At 37.1% G+C, this 25,990-nt stretch overlaps 1 protein-coding gene across 9 annotated transcripts in view; it reads left to right on the top strand.

The window, feature by feature from the left end:
- Znf385b (zinc finger protein 385B) overlaps window positions 1-25,990 on the top strand; it is a 373,746-nt gene that overhangs the window by 332,027 nt on the left and 15,729 nt on the right. For all 9 annotated transcript variants that reach the window (XM_046447602.2, XM_046447601.2, XM_046447603.2 and 6 more), the window contains one exon: window positions 3,082-3,244. In XM_046447602.2, coding sequence (XP_046303558.1) covers window positions 3,082-3,244 — 163 coding nt within the window. The remainder of the gene's footprint in view (window positions 1-3,081; window positions 3,245-25,990) is intronic.

The raw sequence follows: 25,990 nt of genomic DNA, 5'->3' as shown, positions 1-25,990 counted from the left end.
TCAGTAGCATTAAAGTATAATCTTTCACTGAGTAATTAAAAGCAGAGTGCTTTCTTTGTGTGTACTTTTTCACTTCTCATAAAATTATAATGTTTAACTTAGTGTGGGTATAATATGTAGACATATAATTAAATATTCATGTCCATTAAGTGACATCTGTACCTACTGTGTGACTTTTGATGAGTTACTTAACTTTTGTATGCTCGATTTCTAGTTTGGAAAGTGCTGGCTAATAATGATAACTATCTTTTAGGGTATTATGGGGATTAAATAAAACTTTAGTGCCTGGAACAGTGCTCAATAATAATAATTATTATTATACTTCACATTATTTGGAATTTTTTGTTTACTCTTAATTTATAACCACAACTATGGAGATTTAACTATTTTCTCATCAATAAATAAAGGACTTAACATGTTACAACTTTTGTCTTCCCCTGGGATTTTTTTTTTTCACCTTGACAAAGAAAACCTTGAAAAGTCCTTGAGCAAACCAATCAAGAGCAGTAAGAAGTCAATAAAGATCTACAGAGATATTTATGGAAAAGTGTTCAGGATAGAGCATGTAGACTAGGAAAATCACTGCTATATCTTTAGTTGTAATACATAAATTAAACCTATCCCTAAAGTGTACTTCTACCAAGGCAGTACATTATTTTTCTAAACACTTCCCACCCCATGTGAAATAACATAGTAAGACCAAGGACCACTGAAAAAACAATAGCATGAATCTATCATCAAACTCCCATTTGGATGTGACAGGTGGTACATAGATATAATATTTGACTCATTACATGACCTGTGACACTTATGGTTTCATCAACCATACATTTGACATGAACAAATTCATCAGCGTCTTTTATCCATTCAGGATAAGCTGAGTTTATGCCCCACCAGCACCTGGAAGTGACATTGGCCTTAAAGTGGTGCTCACCATCAATTCTGCTGAACCAATTATAGCTCTATGTCTAAAGATAGCAAAGCAACATGTGCCTGGTGAGCTGGAAGGAAACAAGCCAAGAAGTCAGAAAAACATTCCAACAGCACACAAAAATCAGCCTGAGATGGCTTAGTCTAGCGGTGGGCTGTTAGAAGAGTGCTTCATATCTACTAGTTAACAATGAAATAGTTCTCTTAAGTAAGGGATTGCAAGCAGGATTGATAATAGCCAAGCCTTTAAGAAATCAATGATATTAATATAACTAAGACATTTTTATTATATTCATACTCTGAAGATGTGATTTCACAAGAAAAATCATATATTCTCCCTGCTGCCTGTCTCTTTTTCTCTCATATCCAATCAACAAACGTGTACAGAATAGCCATTGTAGAGATCCTCCCATTTGAAATTTGTATCATCATGCATTTACTTGAGAATCTCACCTCAACTATCTCCTACTCTCTGTGCTACCTATCTACTTTCCTTAGTCTCATTTTGAAGATGTTCTACCAAGAGGCCCATCTAAGCTTCTCTCCAGCCACGCCCACCCACTGTCCTGGACTCCTGCAACAGTCCTTTCCTGAAGCTTAAATTCTCCCACCAGAATGTAATTTTCTCTGCCTATTCTTATGTGTCTCTTTCTTTGAATCTCAAATCAAAAGGTTAAATTTAGGACATCTTCATTCATACCACTCCTCTCTGGTCCCTTTTATTTTGTTCTGTATCTCCTGTACATACATGTTTGCTGTTTTAGCTCACCTTTGCACATGTATGACTCTGAATTACAGTTGTTACCTCATGTATGTGTGAAGCCTCATTGGCCCCTACCATCTTCATACACATACAGATAAATATAGAAAACTGATGTTTAAAAAGTTATCATTATTTCACGGGACACAGGTGTGCGCGCCTATAATCCCAGCAGCTTGGGAGTCTGAGGCAGGAAGATCATGAGTTCAAAGCCAGCCTTAGCAACTTAGTGAGGCCCTAAGCAATTCAGTGAGACCCTGTCTCTAAATAAAATATAAAAAAGGGATGAGAATGTGGCTCAGTGGTTAAGCACCCCTGGGTTCAATCCCTGGTACCAAAAAAAAAAAAGTTATCATTACTTAAAAACTCATCTTGTTTTTGTGAGATTTATCGTCCATTTCACCTTATAATTAAGTCACTATGCCATATGTTTTGTCTATATTTATCAAAATGCATTCCATATTTTTTGGTCTGTTCAAGATAAGATTCAAGTGAATTTACTTAGATTCTCTTGTTAATGTGTCCATAAGTATTAGGTGCCATAAAGATAAAAGCCTTATTTGGGAGGGAGAAGGAGATTTCCTAAATGTCAATAAATTAACTGAATATTTTCTAAGTTTGTTATAATTTGGTTTGGGGTTCTTTTTTATTGAAAGGGTTTTTTGTTTGTTTGTTTTTCTTTTTTGTCTTGACCTCTTTTCTTCCTTTTTGATCTAGTTCTAAAGTCACAGATCTACTTATGTTTTGTGTATAAATTAATTTAACACTAATTGCTATGACTTCAGAAATAAGGATAATCCCCACCTCTTTTGTAACATACAGTATCTGTATTTGGAACTGGAATCATCAAAGTGACCCATGAAGCACATGTAGATGTCTCCAGAATGTAGTGTCCTTTCCACCCAATAGCATCTGTTAACATGTTGCTTTATCACCCTGTCTCAGAACAGAGCTAGGAGAAATGGGACAGATGGGTATTTAGTTTGAAGGGAAATGGTTGTGGAAGGTCATGCCCACATGCATGACCTTGGTAGACACTCAAAGTTGCTGCTGTCAGCCAAATGCTTGAAAAATAACCCCAAGGGGCATTGGTGGGAGGGCACTGATGACAAAGCTCACCTTCTTCACAATTTTGCCCTAATCCCGTTGTCCACTCATGTAATCTCTGTTTTTTCAAAAATACAGATCCTCTCTTATATACAAGGAAGGGTTCATTATCTAAAACCTCTTCGGTACTGGTCTACCACTTCATTAAATGCCGAAACATAGTCAAGTGCTGAGTTGTAAATGTCTGTGGTGCCTTTGATTGAATGTATTTTTTTTCCTGCATGGTCATCCATTGTGGTGTTTGTAAGTAGCAAAAAATGAGCCTGATTTGTTCTCCTTTGTAGAGCCAGGCCGAGGCCCACTACAAAGGAAGTAAACATGCCAAGAAGGTCAAAGCACTAGAGGCAACGAAAAATAAACCCAAAATGGTTTCTTCCAAGGACAGCGCAAAGGCTAATCCCAGCTGCTCCATCACTCCAATCACAGGCAACAGCTCTGACAAATCAGGTCAATGACACTTTTCATTCTTTACATTCTTTGTGTTGCTCCTATTCCCCTGCCCCCACCCTGTTTTTCTCCTCTCAGTTGTTGCATGTTACTCTCCATGATTTACTTTTGTAATATTAATATGTTACCTTCACAGGAAGGATTATGTGTTTGCACAGAATCTAAGCATTTGCTATGTTTCCATTCCATTTTGTGAAATATATACATTTAAGAATATATGTGTGTTGAAAAAAAAAATATATATATATAAGTATATGTGCATGAAAAAATGTAAAGGCCACTTGGTCACAATGTGTTTAGACAAAAATCAGGAAATAGATCTAAAATACTGAGTCATTACTCCTTTCTATTCCTTTCTATTCCATGTTAGAGCTTCTAAGTGAAAGAATTCTTAAGCTTGTTTCTAATAAATGTTTTTATGTTTTATGTTTTTACCCCAGTAATGGAGAGTTGAGGAGAAAAAATCGTGGAATTTTCTGAGAATGGCATTACTAAATGAATCTGGAAATTCGTTTAATAATAAAAAATTTCAATTTTTAATAATAGAATTTCTCTCAGAGTTAGAAATTCAAAGATTTTAAGGAAACTGCTTACAAAGTTATGAATTTATTAACAGAAGAACTTTACATATAATTGGAAGCAGACTACTAATGGAAGTGTCTTCTAAGAATTTATTTCTTGAATATGCAATCTGTAATATTTCTGAGTAGGTGCACTCAGTGGAAAGAGAAAACACTCTTTTTTTCTTAGCATGGATACCATGAAATTGGATGTTTAATAGACCTTCTCACCTCTGGCCTTGGAGCTGTCATGGATATGTCATCATTTCAGTATTCTGATAAAGGAGGCCAAGAGGACATGTCCTTCCTCCCTTATGTTCCTTTCTTTCATTAGTGACCTCTCTGTTGTAGGCACGCTCATGCTTCTGATTCTCTTCCACTCATCAAATCAACATTTGAGGAGGAAACTTAAGAATGCTTTCTCATGATTTCCTAAGGCCTTAGAAAAAAAGAAGTCCATTACTCTAAGGGAAAAGTTCAGATAACCTATTCAGACAAGGAGACTTTGTAGAAAGGGACCGTTACCAGTTAGATACCATAGTTGCTGGTTTCAAAACCATTGTAGCCTAGAAGTTAGCTGCCAAACTTGTTTTAAAAAAGAAGAAGACTTTTTGTTCTCTGTGTAATACTCACAGAATCATATTATCTGATGATCAGACTATAAATGCTAAATCTTTACTTAGCACTTCTTCCCATCTAAAGAAAAAGACATAGATAGAGAATTAATCTTTAACCCATATATCCATCAGATAATAATAAATACTATCTACATTTTAGCAAAATTGCAAACCAAAGTAAGGTAAGCATTGTGGCAGTTATTTACTAAAGGTTACCCAGTGTTTGGAGGAGCAGGATCTCTCAACTCCTGACTTCCTGCCTGCTTTCATTTTCTATAGAATGTTGTTGCCTCTATGAAATAATACTCTGCCAAAGATTTTATTACCTGAAGTATGCCTTTTGCCTCCAGCAGAACTTACAAATAAAAGAATAAAATAATGAAGGTTATTGTTACTCTATTCTTCTAGCTTATTTTGTGACTGAGCTAATAGAGCAGTTGGTGGTATTATAAACATCCCAATGTTGCTACTGAATGTGCTCAGTGCTTCACCTAAGTTATTACTTGGGAATTGAGTTTGCTCTAGGGATAGTAGTAAAAGCACTGAACAGAAAAGGAAGTAGAAAAACGTCAAAGAGTAGGGGATAGAATCAAGAAAATAACATTATGGAAATAGAAAATCCAAAAGAAGGGGCCTGAGTTATTATTACAGTATCCCTTATACCTACGATGAGCTCAGTAAGTACATACTGGAATAAAATTGAACAATTCAAGGCTTTTCTTGCAACACATGAATGCTAGCAGATGTTCAGTGAAACAAAGAGACTTCTTAAGCAGCTATACTTGCCTAGTGAACAACTGGAGCATATACCAGGGTCAAGAACGATGGTGGTATAAACAAGGAAAGAACCAGTCTAGAAGAACCCTGGAGAATAAGAGTAGAGTCAGATGCGGGGTGGGGGGGCTCAACTACAGCATCCCCTGAGAATATCTGTGTTGATCTTTAATCCTGTGATCTCTACTTCTCTTTCACTTCCCCACTGCCCACCCCTACCCCATACTGCCTGTGATCTAACAACAGTGAGCTCATTACTATGGAACTGTACAGATTTGGACTAGAAATAATGGAACCACTTATATTTTGGAGGGTATACTTCCTTTTCCTTGTTACCTTACTTAAAATCTATATAAATTATTGATCAACTTACTGGTTAGATCATTCAAACTACTTGTCCATATTTTATATAGGTATTAATAGTAATAAAATATTTATTTATCCTATTATGTCCACAAAAGCAACACACAAGTTGTTGGGAGGGGTGACACTGTTTAAAAATAGAGTGGGTTGTATTTGCTAAGTAGATACATTTTCTTTTGTCACCTTCAACTGAATGTAGCTTATTTATTTATTTATTTATTTATGCATTACAATGATATATGATAGTGGATTCATTGTCACATATTTATACATGCCTGAATATAGCTTCCAAATGAGAATTTCCTCATGTGTTTCATACAGTTTTCAAGTTAGAAAATTAGAAGCGTTGCCCAGATGGGAAATCTGGTCTAAACGATGTAATACATAATTTATTGTTAATTACCTATTTTTGAATCCTTGAAAAGCTCCTACTGCTTTGTCAGAGTTATAGATTTGTTGGTAGCTGGCTTTTTATTCATTTAAATTGTCATTTTAGAAAAACAGAATGGTGTAGGTGGAACGTAGTGAAGAACCGGGTGGGAAGAGGAATGTGACTGTGACACTTAATTGACTGGAATGTTTTAGTTCAGACAACATTGCCTCCAAGGAGTCAGCCAAACATTAGCATAACAGTCACACTGAAAATTCATGGTTGATTGGCAAATCTCATGAGACTGAAATTCCCTAGAGTTTGGTCTTTTCTTCTGAATGAAGAGCTCTGTCAAGTGGGCTTAAATACCTCTATGTGAGTCCTAGATTTTTGAATGAAAATTGAAAATGTTTCTCATTCGATGCCTGAGCTGCCAGATTTCAAATAATCAGACACTTACAATATCCATAGGGTTGCCTAATTCAATTTCCAGTCTTATGTTTTAGCACTAACAACTTAGCAACAGAGGGTGATTCAGTGAAAGCAAATTTTGTGAGAGAAGAAAGAACCAGGTTGAAGGAAAGGAGCTACTGGGAGAGGAGTGTCCTGGGATTCATAGCACACCATTCAAGGTGAGGTGTAATTTCAGAGTATCTGATGAGGAGCCTGGGACCCACAGATGACCTCCCTGTGCTCCTTGAGAGCACTCATTAATTATTCCAAGATGTGATCTAACAGTCTTTCAAGAGCTTCTTATCTGTTATTTTGATACTAGGGACAACCATTTCTCTCTTTATGTTACACATGGGGACATAATTTGGCTCATGTTGTATGTGGATCTGTGCAATACAAAGACATTTGTTATAATATATATAGAAATTTATATATAGAAATCTAACATATATAGAAATTTCAGGGTATCAAGGCAAGCTTTTTGATTTTTTTCCTCTCCATCAAGTGAACAAAGGGGTTTAAACTGCAATAGCAGAAATTTCATTTATTATAAGAAATTCTAACTGCATGATTTTTAAAAAGTTAAGCATGTTTCATTAAAGATAGTTGAGGAAGAATAGCTATCCCATTCATTTTTTTAGAAGTTGGGGCAGAATTAAATGTAAAACACAAAGGAATGACTTTATGGTCTCATAGGATCTGCCCCAACCTTTAATGATGTGTCAGTGGGAATCTGAAACATAGTGAGAGGGAGGAGAAATGTGCTTTGGGAGAAATGGGGTCAAAACACAGCAAGCGTTAGGCAGCTTCAGGAAGATGGCTAGGACATATTGGCCAGACACTCTACCCAAATTTCTCCCTGGAGTTCAAGTGTCCTAATGCCATAAGACAGTACATATCCCTGCAATAATATGCCCCATACATCAAGCTGAAGGCTCTTTTGTGACAGTATTTAACCACTCATAGGTTCTAAAAATACAGAGCCTTCAGAAAACCTTATTTCTTAAAAGTAGTAAAATTCTGTGATAGTTACCCTAATGATAACATATTTTGATAGTCAAACTAATAGTCCATATGTCTAGGCTTTAGTACTGGCATTTAAAAAATTAATTAGATATCATGATGAAAAAATACATTTCTAGTTTAGAGTACATAAAGCTATTTAGAGCTAAGCAGACTTTAATCAGTTGCTATCTAAACAGAGCAGAGCACAGGGAATGATTTAAAATGCCACAGATATATTTATAAATGCGCCTATGAGCAAAGACGATGGAATCAGTATGTTCTGTTTGATATATAACTATGAGAACACCTTAAATTTTTTCAGCTTATACAATCCAGGTGCACATGTATTTTCATGTGACCCTCCCCATGTCAGGTAGGCCTGATGTTAGTATAAATCTTTTATTCATTCATGCAACAAACTTGATCTCCATTTATTCACTCAACATTCTATTGTGATCTATAGTATAGTATATCATGCATATTTATTTTTAAAATACTAGGGTGCAACAAAGAACAGTAAGACATTTTCTTGTCCTCAAAGGGCTCTCCAATTAGTAATATTTGTTTTACCATCTTGGATATTAGGAATAAATAATATATAGTCACCACCTTCAAGTTGCTCCCACAAATATAGTAAACATTAAGAACCTGGGTCTTGGAAAGGTTGGAACTTATGTAGATCTGCACAATTCAAATCCTAGTAGAGTCAGAAATGAACAGGAACTCAGTACTTCTTCTCCCATGCTTATTCCATTATTCCTATTACTCTAAACTTGTCTGACTTCAGAGAATAAATACAAGTATCCCAATGAGCAAAGTCAGATACCACTAAACAACTTTTTTTTCAGAATTAGTGAGTAGGACCATGTATTACTTTTAAATTGTCTGCTGACTATTAATACTTTTTGGTAGGCACTGTGGTAATGAAGGGGCCATTAAGGCTTTATTTTGTTGGTAATTCTTGAGTTTCTGTGCTGTTTAACTGTGGTAGAACAAAGCTTAGTTTAGAAGCTAAATTGTTTTTCAAGAGAAAATTTGAACAAATCACTTATTTCAAGTAAATAGTAAATGACAAATGTTCTCAAAACTCCAACTTTACAATGGTAGATTTTACATGTCTAAAGATAAATATGCTCACTGAGATGGAAACTAATGTTGGTAATGGGCATTGACAATATGGCATAAGCCTTGTTCTGCCTCCAAAAGAGTACAGTTGGGTTGTCTCGAGCCTGTCTACATATTCAGTAGCATTTTGGATCATCCCATCCGAAAGATTTCCATTGAGTGCCAGGAGATTGTTTTGCTTAGCCTATTTCTGTAACCTGTGGACACTGTGAGACAGCAGTTTTAGAAAAGTCAGGGGAGAAGGGAAAGGGGACAGGACATCTCAAAACAGCTCAGTTTAGTTTTCAGCATGTTATGCTTTTGCATGGTCTAGTTCCTCAGCTCTGAACCCAGAACATTATTAACTAGTGGACTGGGATAAAATTTGCCTATCAAGCCTACAGTTTAGCCTTTTACACTCACCCTTTTGCCTTATGAAAGACACTTTCGATTTTGTCAAAGAGTATTTCCAACAAAGATAAAAACAGAGACCCTCGCATTCATTTTTTTCTGGGTTTCACTGTGTGTTTCATAGTTTTTACCTGTTGTTACAAATGGGGCCAAGTTTTCCAAATGACAACCTCTCATTTCCACTGACTGCTGCAGGACTTCATCAGTTACTCAGCAAGGTCTCCTAAACTGCCTCTTCTCCCCTTTGGTCTCTAGCAACAGGACCTTGTGCTGTTGAGTAGAAGAAAATGATAGTTTTCTGCTTTGGCAGCATCCGTCATTTATAGACAAAAGCCATCATAAATTTGGCAAACATCTCTACCCAAATCCAGGAGGACAAGATTTATTATCCCTCATAAAATAATAGATTAACTATATTTATGACAAACATCTTAAGTCTGAAGTTCTGGGGTACAATCATGTAGAACATAAATGAATGCCATCTGTCTAAAGAGAACAGACCATTATACTAAAGCTCATATTTTTATGAAATGAAATATATCATTAAGACTTTCAAAATCAATTTAAAAATGAAATTGCTTCCATCTTTGCCCATGCACCTTGAATTTGACAACAGCATCCTGCCAGGTGAGGCTGAAAATTCTTTGATCGTTAAGTGTTTGTCATCCTTTGGAAACTTACTTCTGAAACTTTTGAGCATTTTATATTACTTTGAGGGAGACAATGTAGAACACTTATTGTTAGTTTCTCTGCTTTTGAAAGCTATTTTCTAGTGTTCCTCTAAGAAAAGTGAACCAAAAGTTGAGATCGATTTATGATTTACTGAGAACCTGTTAACTTGTGATTTATTGGGGGACATGTTGTAAACTGCTCCAAAAAGCAAAACCTTGGATTTCTCCTTATTAAGTCTATCACTATTAAAAAACTTTCTTAACTTTAGACATTTATTTTAGCTGTTATTACATATATTTACAACCTTTCTGCATTGAAAAGACATAGGACTGTAAAAGGACTTTGTATATGCATTGAATAATTTTGTAAATGTATAAACATAAATGCCCTTGAGATTTCAACAAAGGTTGTTACTTACATTTTAATGATATTCCACATTTTTGCTTCAGGATGAATTCTTTTACAGTCACCTATTTTTCTTACACAGGTGAATGATCAAATAGAGCTACTCAATAAGTATTTTATAGATTTTGTGGTGATGGGGGCACTTATGCTAGGCATTTGGGGAAATCTGAGTCCAATCCTGATGATGCTTTTAATCTAGTGCCACATACAGTTTAAGCTGATTATATCAAGCTTGAAGTGTTTTTCCTGAAAGCATTTCTTTTTTTCTTTTCTTTTTTTTTTTTTTTTGGTACTGGGGATTGAAACCAGGGGTGCTTAACCACTGAGCCACATCCCCAGCACCCCCTCACTTTTAAAAAAAAAATATTTCTTAGTTGTCAATGGAACTTTATTTTATTTACTTATATGAGGTGTTGAGAATTGAACCTAGTGCCTCACACATGCTAGGCAAATGCTCTACCACTGAGTCACAACCTCAGTACCTCCAACCTTTTTTTAAATATTTTATTAGAGATAGAGTCTCACTGAGTTGATAAGTACCTTGCTAAGTTGCAGAGACTGGCTTTGAACTCTCGCATTTCTGAAGTATATTCTTCCCTGACTCCTTATGCAGAGGCTCAGGTTCACTATTATGAAGACTAGGTAAATTATTATTAAGTAACGGATTGGTACTCTCATTTCTATAGACCAGCACTGTCCAATAAAAGATTCTGTCATAATGGAAACAGTCAATAATCAGTGTTGTCTAATGTGCATGTGACTAGCCATATGTGGCATTTCAACACTTGCAGTGTGGTTCATGCTATTTAAGAACTGGATATTTCATTTCATTTTATTTTAATTAATTTAACTTTAAGTAGCCACATATCATGACTAGTGACTGATGTACAGGACAGCACACTTCTAGACTGTAGCATTGTTTGCTTCTTTGACCTGCTGTGACTCTAGGAAGGGTATTAAATTATTTGAGTCTTCTTTGTCATTTGTAAAATGGAAAAAAAAATACCCTCCCTACATCAAAGCAATGTTGTATGAATCAACTGAAATTATCATGAAAGAATTTTGGGAATGTAAATTATAATAGAAATTCCCATTACTGATATTCTTACAGATCATTAATTTTTACTTATTATTTCTTATTGGTCCTCCTGTAATCTTTTTTTAATGTTTTTTAGTTATCAGTAGACCTTTATTTTATTTATTTATATGCGGTACTGAGACTTGAACTCAGGGCCTCAGACATGCTAGGCACTGAGCCACAACCCCAGTCCCTGTAATCTTAATTTAGCTACTCTTTCTTGCTGCTGTCACTGAGAGACAGTCTCTTGTAATGATCAACTCTCATATTTTTCATCATGCTGAACCTTGTCTATTCTTTAGACACACAGGACCATGCAAAACATAATTTTAACAGCATATGATAATGTGATTTTAGGAATCAACTTGGTTTTTAGAATACTTAGATAATTAATAAAGCATTACTGCTGGTTAGCCTGTGAGGGCAATTCTAGAGAAAACTGGCATGTGATTTGGGGGACTAAGTAGAGAAGATCCATTCTCAGTGTGGGCAGGCACCATCCAATAGGCTGATCCCCACATAGAAACAAAAAGGAAAAAAAAAAGAATTTCCTCCTGTCTTTATTGAAAATGGAACACTCTTCTCCTCCTAACCTTGAACATCAGAACTCTAGGCTTCTCAACCTTGGGACTTCAAGACTTACACTGGCAGCCCTACTGGATTCTGAGGTTTTCAGACTTGAACTGAGCCATGCTGCTGGCATCTCAGGGTCTCCAGTTGGCAGATGGCCTATCAGGGGACTTCTCAGTCTCCATAATTGCTTGAATCAATTTCTCTAATAAATCCCCTCTCATATATTGATCCTATTGGTTCTGTCTCTCTAGAGAACACTGACTAATAACAGATTTTTGTGCTGAGAATCAGGGATGTTGCCATTAACAAATAACTAAAAATGTGGAAGAAGCTTTGGAACTGGATACTTTAAGAATTTTGGAGGGGCAAGCTAGAAAAAGCCCAGATTTTCATGGGTGGAGTGCTAAGGGGTTTAAAGATGAGAGCTGTAGGGGAAGTCTGACTTCTAGAAAAGAAATTAAATGGTGTCCTGTGGGGGCCCAGGAAGCAAGGTTCAGGGGCTTCAGCGCAGTTGGAATAGTAGTCATTCTTTATTCAGAGGTGGAAATAGCTCTTAGCCAGGCCCAAGGTCTAGCTTCAGCCTCCAGCTCTAGCTTCAGTTCCATTTAGCTCCCTGAGATATTTCCATAAGCCTTTTTTTAAAATGCAAGCCAGACAAAGAAGGCACATTGCAACAGGTTACATAAGTGGGCTCATGCTCACAAGCAAATGTTTATGACCTTGAGGACATACTCTGAATCAGAGTAATATTGACCTTGATTGCATACTAAAAACATAGCCTGAAAAAGTCTTTGTGAGCAAGCCTAACTATAGCTACCTTGAGCCTGCTCTACAAATGGTCATGCTCAAAATGTTGGTAGAAATTTGGACAGTGAAGGCCATTCTAATAAAGTCTCAGACAGAAATAAGGAAGGAGATATTAGAACTGAAGTAAAGACAACTTTATTTTACAGTTGCAATGAAGTTGGTGGAATCATGTATAAGTCCTAGGACTTTATAGAATGAAGAACTTAAAAGTGATGAACTAGGATATCTGGCAGAAGAAACATCTAAACAGCAAAGCATTCTGGCTGCTGCATAGCTATTTTAACCACATACAGTGAGATGTCAGAGCAAATAAATTACTTAAAGATGGAATTATATTTAAAAGGGAAGCAGAATGGAAGATCTGGAAAATTAGCACCCTGGCCATGTAGAAAGAAAAAATAAAGGGTGTGATCAGGCAGTCATCTGCTAAAGATTCACATGACTGGAAGGGAGTTGGGTACTTTCCATTGAGACAATAGGAGACAGACCCAAAAGGCATTCCAGAGATCTTAGAGGTTGCCTCCCTCCCTTCACAGATCCAGCACACCATCAGAGGGCAGAAAAATATCAGAGACAGGCCCAAGGTCCCTTCCACAAGTTTGCTACCAAGAACCACCTCAATCCTCTGCTGTCTGCATTCCAGTACAGTGCTCCTCAGCATCCCCAGCCATGGTAGAAATAAGCCCAGGAGCAGCTTGATTTACCCCTCTGAAGAATGCTAGGAGTAAACCTTGGCACCATTCACATGCTGCTGACTTTGGAGCAAGCTGACCAAAGGAACCATGGGAACATGGCTTCCTCCATTTAGAATCCAGAGGATGCTGTAGACTGCTGGGGCCCAGGCAGAGACTTCTTTCAGGGTGCAGCCACCACAGAAAGAACCTTCAAAAGCTATATTCAGTGAAACTGTGGGGTCAGAGCTACTAGGGCAGTGCCTTGTGGAGCAGTGGGAATAGTGCCACTTCTGAGACCCCAGAAATGTAGAAAACCACAGGTATGAGCCTCCAATCTCTAGGAGGTAGTGACTTGGCTGAGCCAGAGAGTTATAGGTTGGCCTAAACCCCTCTTGGTGTGTCCAGGAAATAACACAAAGAGTGAAAAATTATTCTGGAGACTTAGAATATAATGTTTTTACTCACTGGGTTATTACTTATATGGGGCATGTTACTCTTTACTTCTTAACTGTTTCTCCCTCTGGGAATGGAAATTTCTGTTTCACACCTGGCACACAATTGCATTTTGGAAGCAAATTACTTTTTTTGATTTCACAGGTTCATAGTTGGAGGAAATTTGCCTCAGGATGAATTGTAACTTATGTCTCACTCATACCTGATTTAGATGAAACTCTGGACTTTGAACTATTGAATTGATGGTGGGATAAGTTAAGACTTTGGGGACAATTGGAATGCATTGAATGTATTTTGTATGTGAGAAGGACATGAGTTTGGTGGGGCTAGGGGCAGAATGCTATGGTTTGAATGTCCCCTCCAAAACTCATGTTGAGATGTAATTGCCGTACTAATAACAGTGGGAGGTGGGACCTTTACAAGGTGATTAGTTGGATTAATGTTGTATCATGGAAGTGAGTGAATTATTACAGGAGTGGGTTCCTGATAAAAAAGATGAATTTGGCCCAATTTCCTTATTCTCTTTCTTACATGCTCCTTTGCCCTTTTCCCATGTTATGATGCAACACAAAGACCCTCACCAGATACCAGTACCTGAAAGGTTCCATTCCAAGTGAGAAATGCCCCTGCCTGACAAGTCCCTTCCTAGTTTCCTGAACAGTGGGGGGGAAACACATTTTACTATTTATAAATGACCCAGTCTATGATATTCTATAATAGTAGAGAACAGACTGAGACACAGCAATATCATGAAACTGAATGATAATTATGTGCCTGATACTGTGCCAAGTTTTCATATATACTCTTTACTTAAAGATTATGATAGACCTATAATTGATACTAGAAACTTAGAAATACTGGCCTAGAGCAATTCAGATAGAAAGTAGATTTAAGGCCAGAATCTCACCCAGGCTATCCTTCAACTCCACTACCATGATATTCTACCTGTGGATAAAGGTTTCTGGGCCTTACTGCTTATGCTTTTTGCAGGCTGTTTGAGATTTTATTTCACTAACTGACACTTCTAGAAGTCTGAAATTTCAGAAAGGTCTATTATTTCTTTCCCTACCCTACTTTACAACTGATTTTCTTTTGGGGCGGGGGGAAATGAGTGGATTCATATAAGGATATTTTTACTAAGGTGTGATGCTAGGTGCCATTTTCCTACTCTGCATCTGAAGCATAATAAAAAGAGCATAAGCCAGGCAGACTGGGTCCACCTCTCAGACCTCACATAAACCTTGACCAAATAATGCTTACTTAGCTTCTGGTTCCTCATCTATAAAATGGGAGTGTTAATACCTACCTTCTAGGGTTGCTCTCAGGATTAATGAACTAATAAATGCAAAGTGCTCAGCTCATTGGCTATCATGTAGCAGACACTCAATAAATAGCAGCCATGAAAAGCAACCATTTGTTGTTCAAAGAAATTTCCAGACCCTGTCCTTATTTTAACTCTATGATCATTTCGTGCCATGCTGGCATGCAACAGTGCCCTGCACTTACATTCCTCTTTATATGCTTGTTTTATTACCTCAGTAATTATATGCACTTGTGTTTTCATTCCAGGACATTAAGACTTGATGAGCCTGATTTTCCCAGTGAGACATTTAAAGAGGTGAAGACCCTTCTTGGTCTTCCTTTCATTTTTATATAATAGAGGAAACATCTTTCCACTCATCTTCCCACAGGTTTTTGTATCCCATTCATTATATCTTCTGTAGCTCTTGGTAACCTACTCTATACATGGTAGTCACATAGTTTTCACATTTTATGTGAATATCATTAAGCAGAATTTAATGGGAGAAGATCCAATACACTCCCTAGAATGTAGACAGGGCAAGAAGACACAGGTTAGCTCTTTTTCTTTGTATTTATGATGAGAGATGGCCTACCTCACAAGTTGACAGGCTGCCCTATGCTCAGCTACAGTATTGGAAAGTAGGGACAACCTGACACGTTTCCACCTGTCCAGAGAGAAAGTTGGGCCTGGCCACTGGGATCAGAGGATTAGGAGAAAGGTGCCATCTAAGTGAGAAACACCCCTGCCTGACAAGTCCCTGCTGGCATTCATATCAATAAATAAGGAGAAACTTGTCAGCCCATCTGTTTTATTTCCGCTTCTTGTGAAAATTTTCCTTGGGGTGTGATTTTTTTTTTTTTTTGCATTGTCAGCTATTAATTACTTAGCCTCCAGAAATTATATACTTTGTTTTCTTTAAAATATGAAATGACATAAATACTAGAATTATCACACTAGATTATTTTATTCCTTGCTTTCAAATATTTGAACTTCTGTTAAAATTTTTATGATGACTTTTACCCACCTAACTAGCATAATGGTCATATTTAAGTTCAAATAATGTTTTCCTTACTACCATATCTTTGTTCTAAGTTTTCTGTTAACAAAATAATTTTACTCAATATGTAAATTAGCATACAGTCATTCCCTTGGTATCCATGAGGGATTTGTTCCAGGACCCCCAAGTACACTAAAATCTGCAGATGCTTAAGTTCCTTATATAAAATGGCATAGTATTTGCATATAACCTACATAAATATATCCTCCGAACTACTTTAAATCATCTCTAGAGTACTTATAATACCTAATACAATGTAAATGCTATGTAAATAGTTGTTATACTAAACTACTTAGGGAATAATGACAAGAAAAATGTGTATGTGCATGTTCAGTTCAGATACCATTTTTTTCCTGAATATTTTTAATCTATGTTCGGTTTAATTCATGGATACAGAACCCATGGATACAGAGGGCTAACTACTGCATTTGAAGTTTAGGAAATTTGCCTATTTGTTTTCAACCAAATTTTACCCAGTCCTTTGACTAACCCAAAAGACATAGTGATTAATATCCAGAAAAATAAATTTAAATTACTATACTTTGAAAAATCATTAGCAGCTATTCAGCTTATATTACTTGTGGCATTTTAAATTGAGAGAATCCTTTTGGAAGGCAACTTCATAGAATAAATTAATTACTATAAAAATGTTCATTCCATTATTTCAGTTAATTCCTCTTCCTTAATTCTATATCAAGGAATAATTATAAATTCAAAGCAAGAAAAATAAAATATTATTCATAAAGATGCCCATGATAGCATTATTTATATTAATGATCAATGAAAGCAAAGTATCAGTTCATAGAAATTATTTAAATAAACTATTTGTATTATTCAACTTTAGGTTGGTTTCATTTGTTTTTGTCTTATTTTGAATTATTTATACTGGAGGTTGATCCCAGAGGCACTTTACCACAGAGCTGCATTTGCAGTCCTTTTTTATTTTTTGAGACAGGACCTCACTAAATTGCTGAAGGTCTCACTAAATTGCTGAGGCTGACTTTGAACTTATGATCCTTCTGTCTCAACCTCCCAAATTGCTGGTATTATAGGTTTGTGCCACTGTACCTGGCAATATTATACAATTTTAAAGTAAATAAAATAGCCATATAGAAATAATGAGTAATGTTTATTAAAAAGTTATAAAAAGGACAATTGGTTTATTAATTTGTGTTTTCCTATATATTTATTGAATTTTTCAAAGGAGCCCTCAATTGGCTTAATGTCATGGCATTTTGCATCCTCCTCTACTAGTGATGGTCTAAAATTTGGGGGCCAACAGAGGTGAGGCAAAGAACCTCACCCCCCCACAGGTGCAAAGGCCTATCCACAAGTATGGCTGTATGCTGGACCGGTAGTCAGTGACGGGTATGATCCAATTGCAGTGGTACCAACCTAAGACAGGAGGCTGACGCCTAGAGGTCAGTTCATCCGATGACGGGTAAGGACCATATGTTGAATTGGACTGCCTAACAGGCACGGTCCCTAAGCCACATGCTTGTTGTTTAAACAGAGAGGGGGAGATGTTGAGAGCCACAGCCAAAGGGGCCCCAGCAAACTTCCAGCTGCCAGCAAACTTCCAGCTGCTGGCTGATGATTGGCTCACAGCGGCCCCAGCAACATCTAGCTGATTGGCTCCTCGGCCCCAGCAACATCTAGCTGATTGGCTCCTCTGCGGTGATGCTCATTGGACTGTTTCCCTGCCCTTTCAGACCACGGAGCTGCTCATTGGGGGACTTTTTTGGCTCCGCCCACGTGACCCAGCCAATCGGCCTCAAGAGCAGGAGGATTGTGGGAGGTGGAGAGAAGCTTGTGTGGGAGAGAGAGGCTTGGGGAAAGCCGGTGGTGGCAGTTGAGGCTCTGAGGGTTTTTCCTGAGAGACTATTTTGTTTGTCGTGTGTGGTTCTAAAAATAAAGTTAGTTTCTTTTGACAAGTGGCTCCTGATTGTGCCCAGCCAGACTGCGGCAAATCCCCAATGAATAACCAGCATCATTCCAGGCAAAGAGGATCTGATGGTGAATTAAATAGACTTGGGCTTGCCTTCATGAAAGTATATTCTCTTGATGGATAGATACTGAACAAGTGATGACAAGCTTGATGAGTGAAAATAAAGAAATACTAACCTAATTTGGGAAGGCATGGCAGCCTCAATGGAGGACTTAAGCTCTCTCTGCCTAGTGGATGAGAAAAAGAGCCAGGCAAACTGGGACCCTGTTTCAAGAGTGGAGAGGAAAAGGATTCTAAGCAAAAAGATCAGAACTTCATAGATTTAAAATGTGAAAGACGGTCCCACAGAAATAACTGAAGCAATGAAAGGACACTGGGGGCAAAGAAGGGAATTTAGGATGTTGGTAAGGAAGTAATTGAAATGGCGGGTGAGAACAGAAATGAAGACAGAAGGAAATTTAGGGCATAAACACAAAAGTTCTTAACCTCTTTTTGTTCCAGGGATTTCTGTGACCAACTAATGATGCCTATTCTTAAACAGATATTCTTAAACCCATAAAATGGGAATTGTAGTTTTGTAAATAAAACCAACTCTATTAAAATACAAGTGTTAATTTTTATGATTTCATAATATAGCAATAATGTGCTAAATAAGATCTAGCAATAGGTCTAACATCTACCATAGTTTTGCAGTGGTGATCAGGATTCCAGCATTCTATGACAACCAAAATGTCTGATAAGACTAATTTCTATTGGTGATAAAGGTATAGGTGTTGCTGAGTCTATTATAGTTTGTTACATTCATTTATGATTGAAGAAAATGCTGAATTTCAATTAGCAATAAATGAAAATAAAGATTTTTTTTCATTCAAATTTATAGATGATGGCTTGAATTCCTGAGCCCCTTGGAAGTCTATAGACTCCAGGTTAAAACTCCTATTTTGTGTGACAGAATTGGTTTTCCCCTTCTATTTTCTATATGCTATGTTACAATAACTTGTAATGTCTTGATGGAGTCTGTATCTTGGGCACAGGTAAGATGAGAAAGACACTCCTTGCCCTTTATTTTGTATTATAGCTATGAGGTTAATGGTTTGTAGTGCAGTATCATATCTATTTCTTGATCAATTCTGTTATTATCAGAGTCATAAGTCTCCATATAGTGATATTACTGTTAGTTTTCCATAACTCTAACAAATACCTGAGATAATCAGTTCATGAAGTGATAAGGTTATTTTGACTCGCAGTATTGGCAGTTTCAGTCCACCGTGGATTGGCTCCTTGCTTTGGGGCCTGTGGCAAGACAGCATGTTATGGCAGAGTATGTAGCAGAACAAAGCTGCTTACCTCGTGGCTAGGAAGTAAAAGAAGAGACAGGGATTAGGGTCCTGTTATCCACTTTAAGGACACAATTCCAATGACCTGAAGACCTCCCATCAGGCCCTGCTTCTTCAAAGTTCCACTCAATCCCACCTCTACCAAGCCAGGGACAAGTCTATGACACATAGGTCTTTAAGGGATATAGTAGATCTGAACTATAGCAATTTCTGAGACCTAGCATAATAAGAAACCCCAGATAACCCCTTTGGGGGACAGGCCTTTTAAATCAAAAATGATAGACTTTCCCCTGAAACCCAGAGGTCTTAAATATAAAGGTGGATTTGACAACTTCATAAAGCAGCAGATTGAAAGATTAGAAATGTCAAAATATAGCACTTGCCTAACTTGCACGAGGACCTGGGTTCAATCCCCAGTACCAAAAAAAAAAAGAAAAAGAAATGTAGAAGTATTATTGACTTTTAGCAATATATTTCTAAATGATTGATAGCTTTTTTATGTCTGGACTATCTAGCCCCGGAATGTCTAGGCAGTTCCTAGTTAGGTACCTGGCTCATCCTCTTTATGGACCTATCTGCCTGGAGCAGTCTGAAGCAAAAAGCTTCTTTCCCAGTAGTAATTTGTCTGCCTTGATGAGGCGAAAGATGAAGAAAGACTCAGTTTCCTCAGTAGCTCTCAGGCTGAACAGTCCATAGTCAGTGTGCCCCACACCCTGCCTGGAATGTCACAGCTCAACACTGTACCGATCTCTGCATCTAGAGAGGCAGGGGGAGCTAAATTCAAATTTTTACTTGTACTTTCTGAATCTAAGTGTCCTCTGAAATAGGGCCATTCACTTAAAAGAAAAAGACCCTGTTCCTCATTCTACCTAGAAAATTAGTTTTTAATCTTATTTCCAGCCTTTGAATCTCCACTGGACCTACTCCCTGAGGGACTTGATTTGAGTGACATGACTTACTTATTCTATTTTCAATAATAAAAGCTGCCTCAGAAATAACTTTCACATCTCTTGGTGACAAATCAGAAAAGGGGCAATTTTTCAACCTAAAGAAGTTGAAATCTGATTTCTCTATTGTGCAAGTCAAATGACTGGAAAACTACACAAAATAGGAGAAAGCTATTCATTAGATTCAAACTCAAGCAAACAAGCCCTCTCTTGCACTCACTCAGAAAAACTGACAAGTTCACCAATATTAGTGCCAGTTCACTGATAACCCAGTATAGGCTGCCCATTTTAAACATGGAAATACTTGGTGATGACACTGGTTTACCTAAGACTGGCAGCTTCTGCTCCTCCACAAAGTGGTACAGCAGACAATAGGGGCCATTGGCATGCAGTGCCCAGAAAAGGAGGACAATGACTGACATTTTATTGAAGGACAAACCCACTGCAAGGGGCAGGAATCCCAGTGGTCAGAACCTGATTGACACAGGGTTTCAGTTGGAAAGAGCATCATCATTCTGTGTCAGGATTGTAGCCTGGCAGAGAATTACTAGAACATGTGAATAGAGTACAGGGCCAGTTTTAAATTTACAGAATTACTCATTTTGCTTTCATCAGTCCTATAAAAGTTTATCAAGTTTTTTGCCACTGTTCTTTTTTCTTAAAATTACATACAGATTTTGATTCAGTGAAGAGTCACTTTAATTTATAGACAATTTTCCCTGCTTTCAAGATTAGTCTAAAGTCCACAATATGAAAATCAGACATAAACATAGTTAATTGGGAATTAGTAAGCTTCAAGGTGATCGACAATGCTTGAAGAGACAGGGTTTCTAGAAATTTGGTTGGAAGCATGATAATGTGCATTGGATGTCAAAGACCTGACAAATTCAGACTGGTATAATATTTTAGTGCTCTGAACATTTTAAAAACTAGCTTGGCTGTCCTTGGCTACTTAGTGTTTGGGGGCTTATGGTTAATTACTCTGTTTTGTTTTCCTTATCTTGCAAAACAGCATAAGCCATGTAGGAAACTCTTAAAGTTTCCAAAGGTGGTCCAGCAGTTCACCCTTGAGTGGAAATTAAGATCAGACATTTCCCAACAGAAAGTACTATGACTAACAGGCAAGTCAACCCACTGGTAGGTGTTGTGTGACAAACCAGCCTCTACTATACTATTCTGGGTAACCCCTGGGGACACTTGAAATTAGATCCCCGTCTAAATGAGGGACCTATTTGGAGGAAACCTAAATGGGTAACTGAAGGACTCCCAGTGTACTGAGTCAGTCTTGGGCTACCTGGTATGAAATTAATGTGCCCTGGGGATGTGAGTTAGTTTGAATGGCACCATCACTAAGACACAAAGTCTTATAATGACACTTGCAGTGATGGACATCTATGGAGAGGCAGCCAGCACCTCATTAGGGAGTTCTTCCTGCCAAGGAGGGTGTTAAACCACAGAAAATTAAAGTCTAGAATAAATTAGTGAAGAACAAAAGACAAAGTTGGAAAGACAGTTTCAAAAAGGTGGAGCCCCTTATAGGTCCAGTCCACACAGGAGATGGAGCTAGACAATTAGAAAATGGCTCCCATGGTTTATTTAAGGGGATACATCAAAGGCAGGGATAAGGTTTCAGGGGTGGAGTCTTGCTTCACGAAGTCTTGCAGTCAGCAGGTTGATTGGCACCTTGGTAGGTCACACCCATCTCAGAGGGGCTGTGTGGCTACAGCAGGTCACCCCATCTCTGGTGCTGTGTGGGATCTTTGGCAGAGCTGAAGGGGGAGTTCACCTGCATCAGGTGGTCTATCCCTGTGGGGGTGCCACAGAAAATTTCCCAATGCCAGACCTATCCCCTCACTGGCTATGGTGCCTATAGTCCACATACAGCCCACAAATGGCTCTCAACAGGCATCTAACATCTAAAAGGGTGAGGAAAATTAAGTAATGACACAGGAAATAGTACTTAGAATTTCTTAACGAGAATGATGACATAAATATATCTACTATGTAATTGATGAAAACCCATATAATGTAGTATACTCTAATTTAATATTACGTACATTACATTCTGTAATAAAACATTATAGAATGGATTGTTGAACTAGAAACTTCTAATGACTCTCCAAACAGAACCTCTAACGCTCCATTAGAAAACTTGCCAGAAAGTAAGACACCTGTTTAGTTGCAAAGAGGGCTGGCTCTACTTTGGTCATACTTTATTTTCACCTTTGCTTTACATTATTCTGGCATAGATACATGGTTTAGCTACATCTTTATCAGCAGTACATTATTTATCTATATCTAAATTTGTCTAAGATTTCTAATAATAGAGATAATGAAATCAACAGATTTCTTTATTTTTATCCATCATCAAAATATTGGACTTGGCACAAAGGAATGTGTTTATTGTTATGACTCTCATATTACATCTCCTTAAGAGATCTATTCTTAAGATAATTGTCTTAAGAAAAGGGTCTTGAGCCTGTAAGAAAGGTAGAGATTTTTGTTTGTGAATTTACGAACTTTTGATAATGTGGCAAAGAAAGTCACTGGAGTGAATGAATTAGATCATATATGCCTAAGAAGAGGACAACAGGGTGACCTTGAACAATGCCAACAGTGACAGACAGGTAATGAAGGACTTAAAATGAGCTACTGTAGAGGCCAAAAGAGAACTAGACAAAGAAATACTTAGAATACCAGCGGAAGGAAAGTGTTGTGGAAATCAAGGGGGAAAAGTTTCAAGAAGGAACTTATACGAAGTTCAAGAAAAGACTACACAAAGATCACTGACTTAGGAGGATAAGAAGAAAGGAAGTAGAAAGGGCCACTTCACGTGACTTCAGGTGGAGCACCAGAGAGAGGGTAGTTGGGAAGGAAGCTTCAGGAGTGAACTGAGTCAGGAAATGACTTTCGGAACATGGTGATCTCAACATTCTGTAGGTGGAAAGAAAGAACCTAGTAGAAAAAAAGCAGATGAAGCTATAGAAAAAGGAGAAGACATGTAAAAAATAGCCCAAGTGGAAACATATACTTTTTCTCATGGATGGAAGAAATTATAATATCAGGGTAAACTTACCGAGCTTCCCCATTTCTCTAAGACATAGGAGACCAGATAAAGCACATACCTATAATCCCAACTACTGGATGGGGGGAGAGGTGTGGGCGGGTGAAGCAGGAGGATTACAAGTTCAAGGCCAGCATGAGTAATTTAGTAAGAACCTGTCTCAAAATAAAAGGAATGTTGATGTAGCTCAGTGGGAGAGTGCACCTGGGTTCAATTCCCAGTACTAAAGAAGAAGAAAAAGATACAGGAGACCAAACATTTGCTGATGAGGGTTTGGAGTACTGACAGGAAACTTGAAAAGAAGGATGATGTTTTCATAAGGAAGTTGACTTATGTGTGTATTCCCTGAGTATATCACTTTTCCCCTCATTTTTCTAATTTATTTACCTCTTCTCTAGGTAAAGAACTTTTCATTTATTGATGTTATTGATTATTTATTAGATAACTTAATTTAAGGAAATCTAATCTATAAGATAATAGAATTTTTAATAATCGTTTACAATTTTTGAATTTCAATGAAAGCTCTGCTTTAAAAACAGAATGTACCACACACATGACCCAGCTATACCACTCCTCAGTATTTATTCTAAGGAATTAAAGCCAGTGTACTATAGTAATAACATGTATACCCATGTTTATGTAGCACAATTCACAACAACTAGTTATGAAACCAGGCTAGGTATCCATTGATGGATGAATGCATAAATAAAATGTTATATATATATATATATATATATATATATATATATATATATACACACACACACACAATAAGGTTTTATTCAACTATAAAGAAGGATGAAATTATATTATTTTCAGGAAAATGAATGAGCTTGAGAACATTATGTTAAGTGAAATAAGCCACATTTTTATACATGGAAGCTAAAGAAAAAGATGTGGAAAAAAGTTGGAGAGGGAAATCTCATGAAAATAGAATATAATCCAGTAGAGCAGAGGAAGGGAGACCAAGGCAAAGAGGAAGAAGTGGGAAAGGAAGGTATGGGGGAAAGAAATTGACAAAATTATATTGTGCATATATCAAGAATATAACAACAAATCCCACTATTATGTATAATTTTAATGCACCAATAAAAATACATATAGATTTTTTTAAAATCTTTAAAATGATGCCTTTGGAGTATAGCTCAGGGATAGAGCACTTACCTATCATGTGCAAGGCCCTGGGTTCAATCCCAATTATTAAAAAATAATTAATTAATTTAATTCAATGGTATATTCAAATTATTACTAAATTTTTGAGCTCTTTCTAAGCATAACTTTCCAGGAAAGCATCTAATAAAGTGAGACAAGCTGATGGTTATATCTGACCATAATCTGCAATGCTGGCCTTTTCTTCCTGCTCCTTTTACTGTTGTTATGCCACAAATGAATTCTCTTTCTTTGTACATTCAACAATTAAGTGATGCTCTAGCATCTGTACAGCTCTTACTACATTTTTTTTTTTTGCAAAGAACTCCAAATTGGCTTGTTCATCTTACAGCTTGTGTGCTGCATTTTTGCAAATCCATTAGCTATCTTAATGGAATTCTACTTCAAACTTTAAAATATCTGTCATCAGCTAGTGGTTTCAATCCTTTGCACAGTGTCAAATGTGTAGATAAGGCAGAGACAAATGAGGCAAAGGCTTAAGAAGTCTTCTGCCACACATCCATTTACATACATACAGGGTTTTGGGGGAGTGTTTTTGTCTGGCGTGGAACCCCATGGGCTTTGCAACTTCATTTCTCACAAGACTGCACAGGGAAGCAGGTACTCTGACTGACACCCATTAATTTCTTATTGTTCAGAAAGTAAACGATAAAGGAGAAGAGAATCATTTCAGAATTCCTTATCAAAGTGAGCTGACTTGGTTTAATGAGTGTTAAATAATAATATAGGCATTGCTTTGTTTTTTGGAATAATAATGAGGTGTTGCTTGGGTGCCTGTGAATACAGGATATGTGACCAGCTGTCTTTCACTGCATGCCTCTGTTATCTAAGTCTTTTTAGTGAAATATGAAGTGTAAAGGGGGAAAATTAATTACCTAAATTGACAAGTAGTGTCCTTTAGTGACTTCAGAAAGCACAAAGTATGAGTTTATTAAAACTGTGGCCTTACTGATTTGAGCACTTTTCTCAAGTTCTGGAACTCCTTTGCTCTTCTGGAAGGTTTGTTTTGGAAAGATCAGTGGATATCAATGAGCAAGGCTGTGGTTTTCCAAAGGCTCTTTTTGACAAATGATGAATGCTACACAGTAAATTGAGAACCTATTACATATTACATATATCATTGAAAAACAGTATATTTATATATGTGTGTATATTAAAACTATCTAAAATATTAGTCTTTAAAATTATAATGATAAAAATAATATGTAAATAGATGAATAATGTTGCTCCCCCAAATATTAAAAAGTAAAATCATTGCTTTATGGCCTAGGGTGTTGAACAGGGATAATCCCACTGTGATTTGCTTATAAAGAGTGATCCACATATTTTTTTTCAGTCTTCAGCAATCACTGTCATAGATTTAGAAATCCATAGCACCTAAGTATGTAACAGAATCTAGGATCTTAAAAATATTATTGTGTGAGTCACCTGTGCCTACCCCTCAAAACTAATAACTTTGTGTCTTCTAACTGAAGCCTTACCTATACAATCTCCTTGGTTCCCAAGGCCAGTAAGAAAAGGGTGGTATTTCGCACACATGAATTAAAGTACCAATCATTTAAATCACTTGCTTGATATTAATAAGTCAGTCATGGGAGGAA

The sequence above is a fragment of the Marmota monax genome, unplaced genomic scaffold (assembly GCF_021218885.2).
Source record: "Marmota monax isolate L192 unplaced genomic scaffold, Marmota_monax_Labrador192_F-V1.1 WCK01_AAM20220418_F8-fsc00007, whole genome shotgun sequence".
Lineage (NCBI taxonomy): Eukaryota > Metazoa > Chordata > Mammalia > Rodentia > Sciuridae > Marmota > Marmota monax.
Note: the sequence above shows the minus strand (reverse complement) of the source record. Positions and strands in the feature narration are given on the sequence as shown.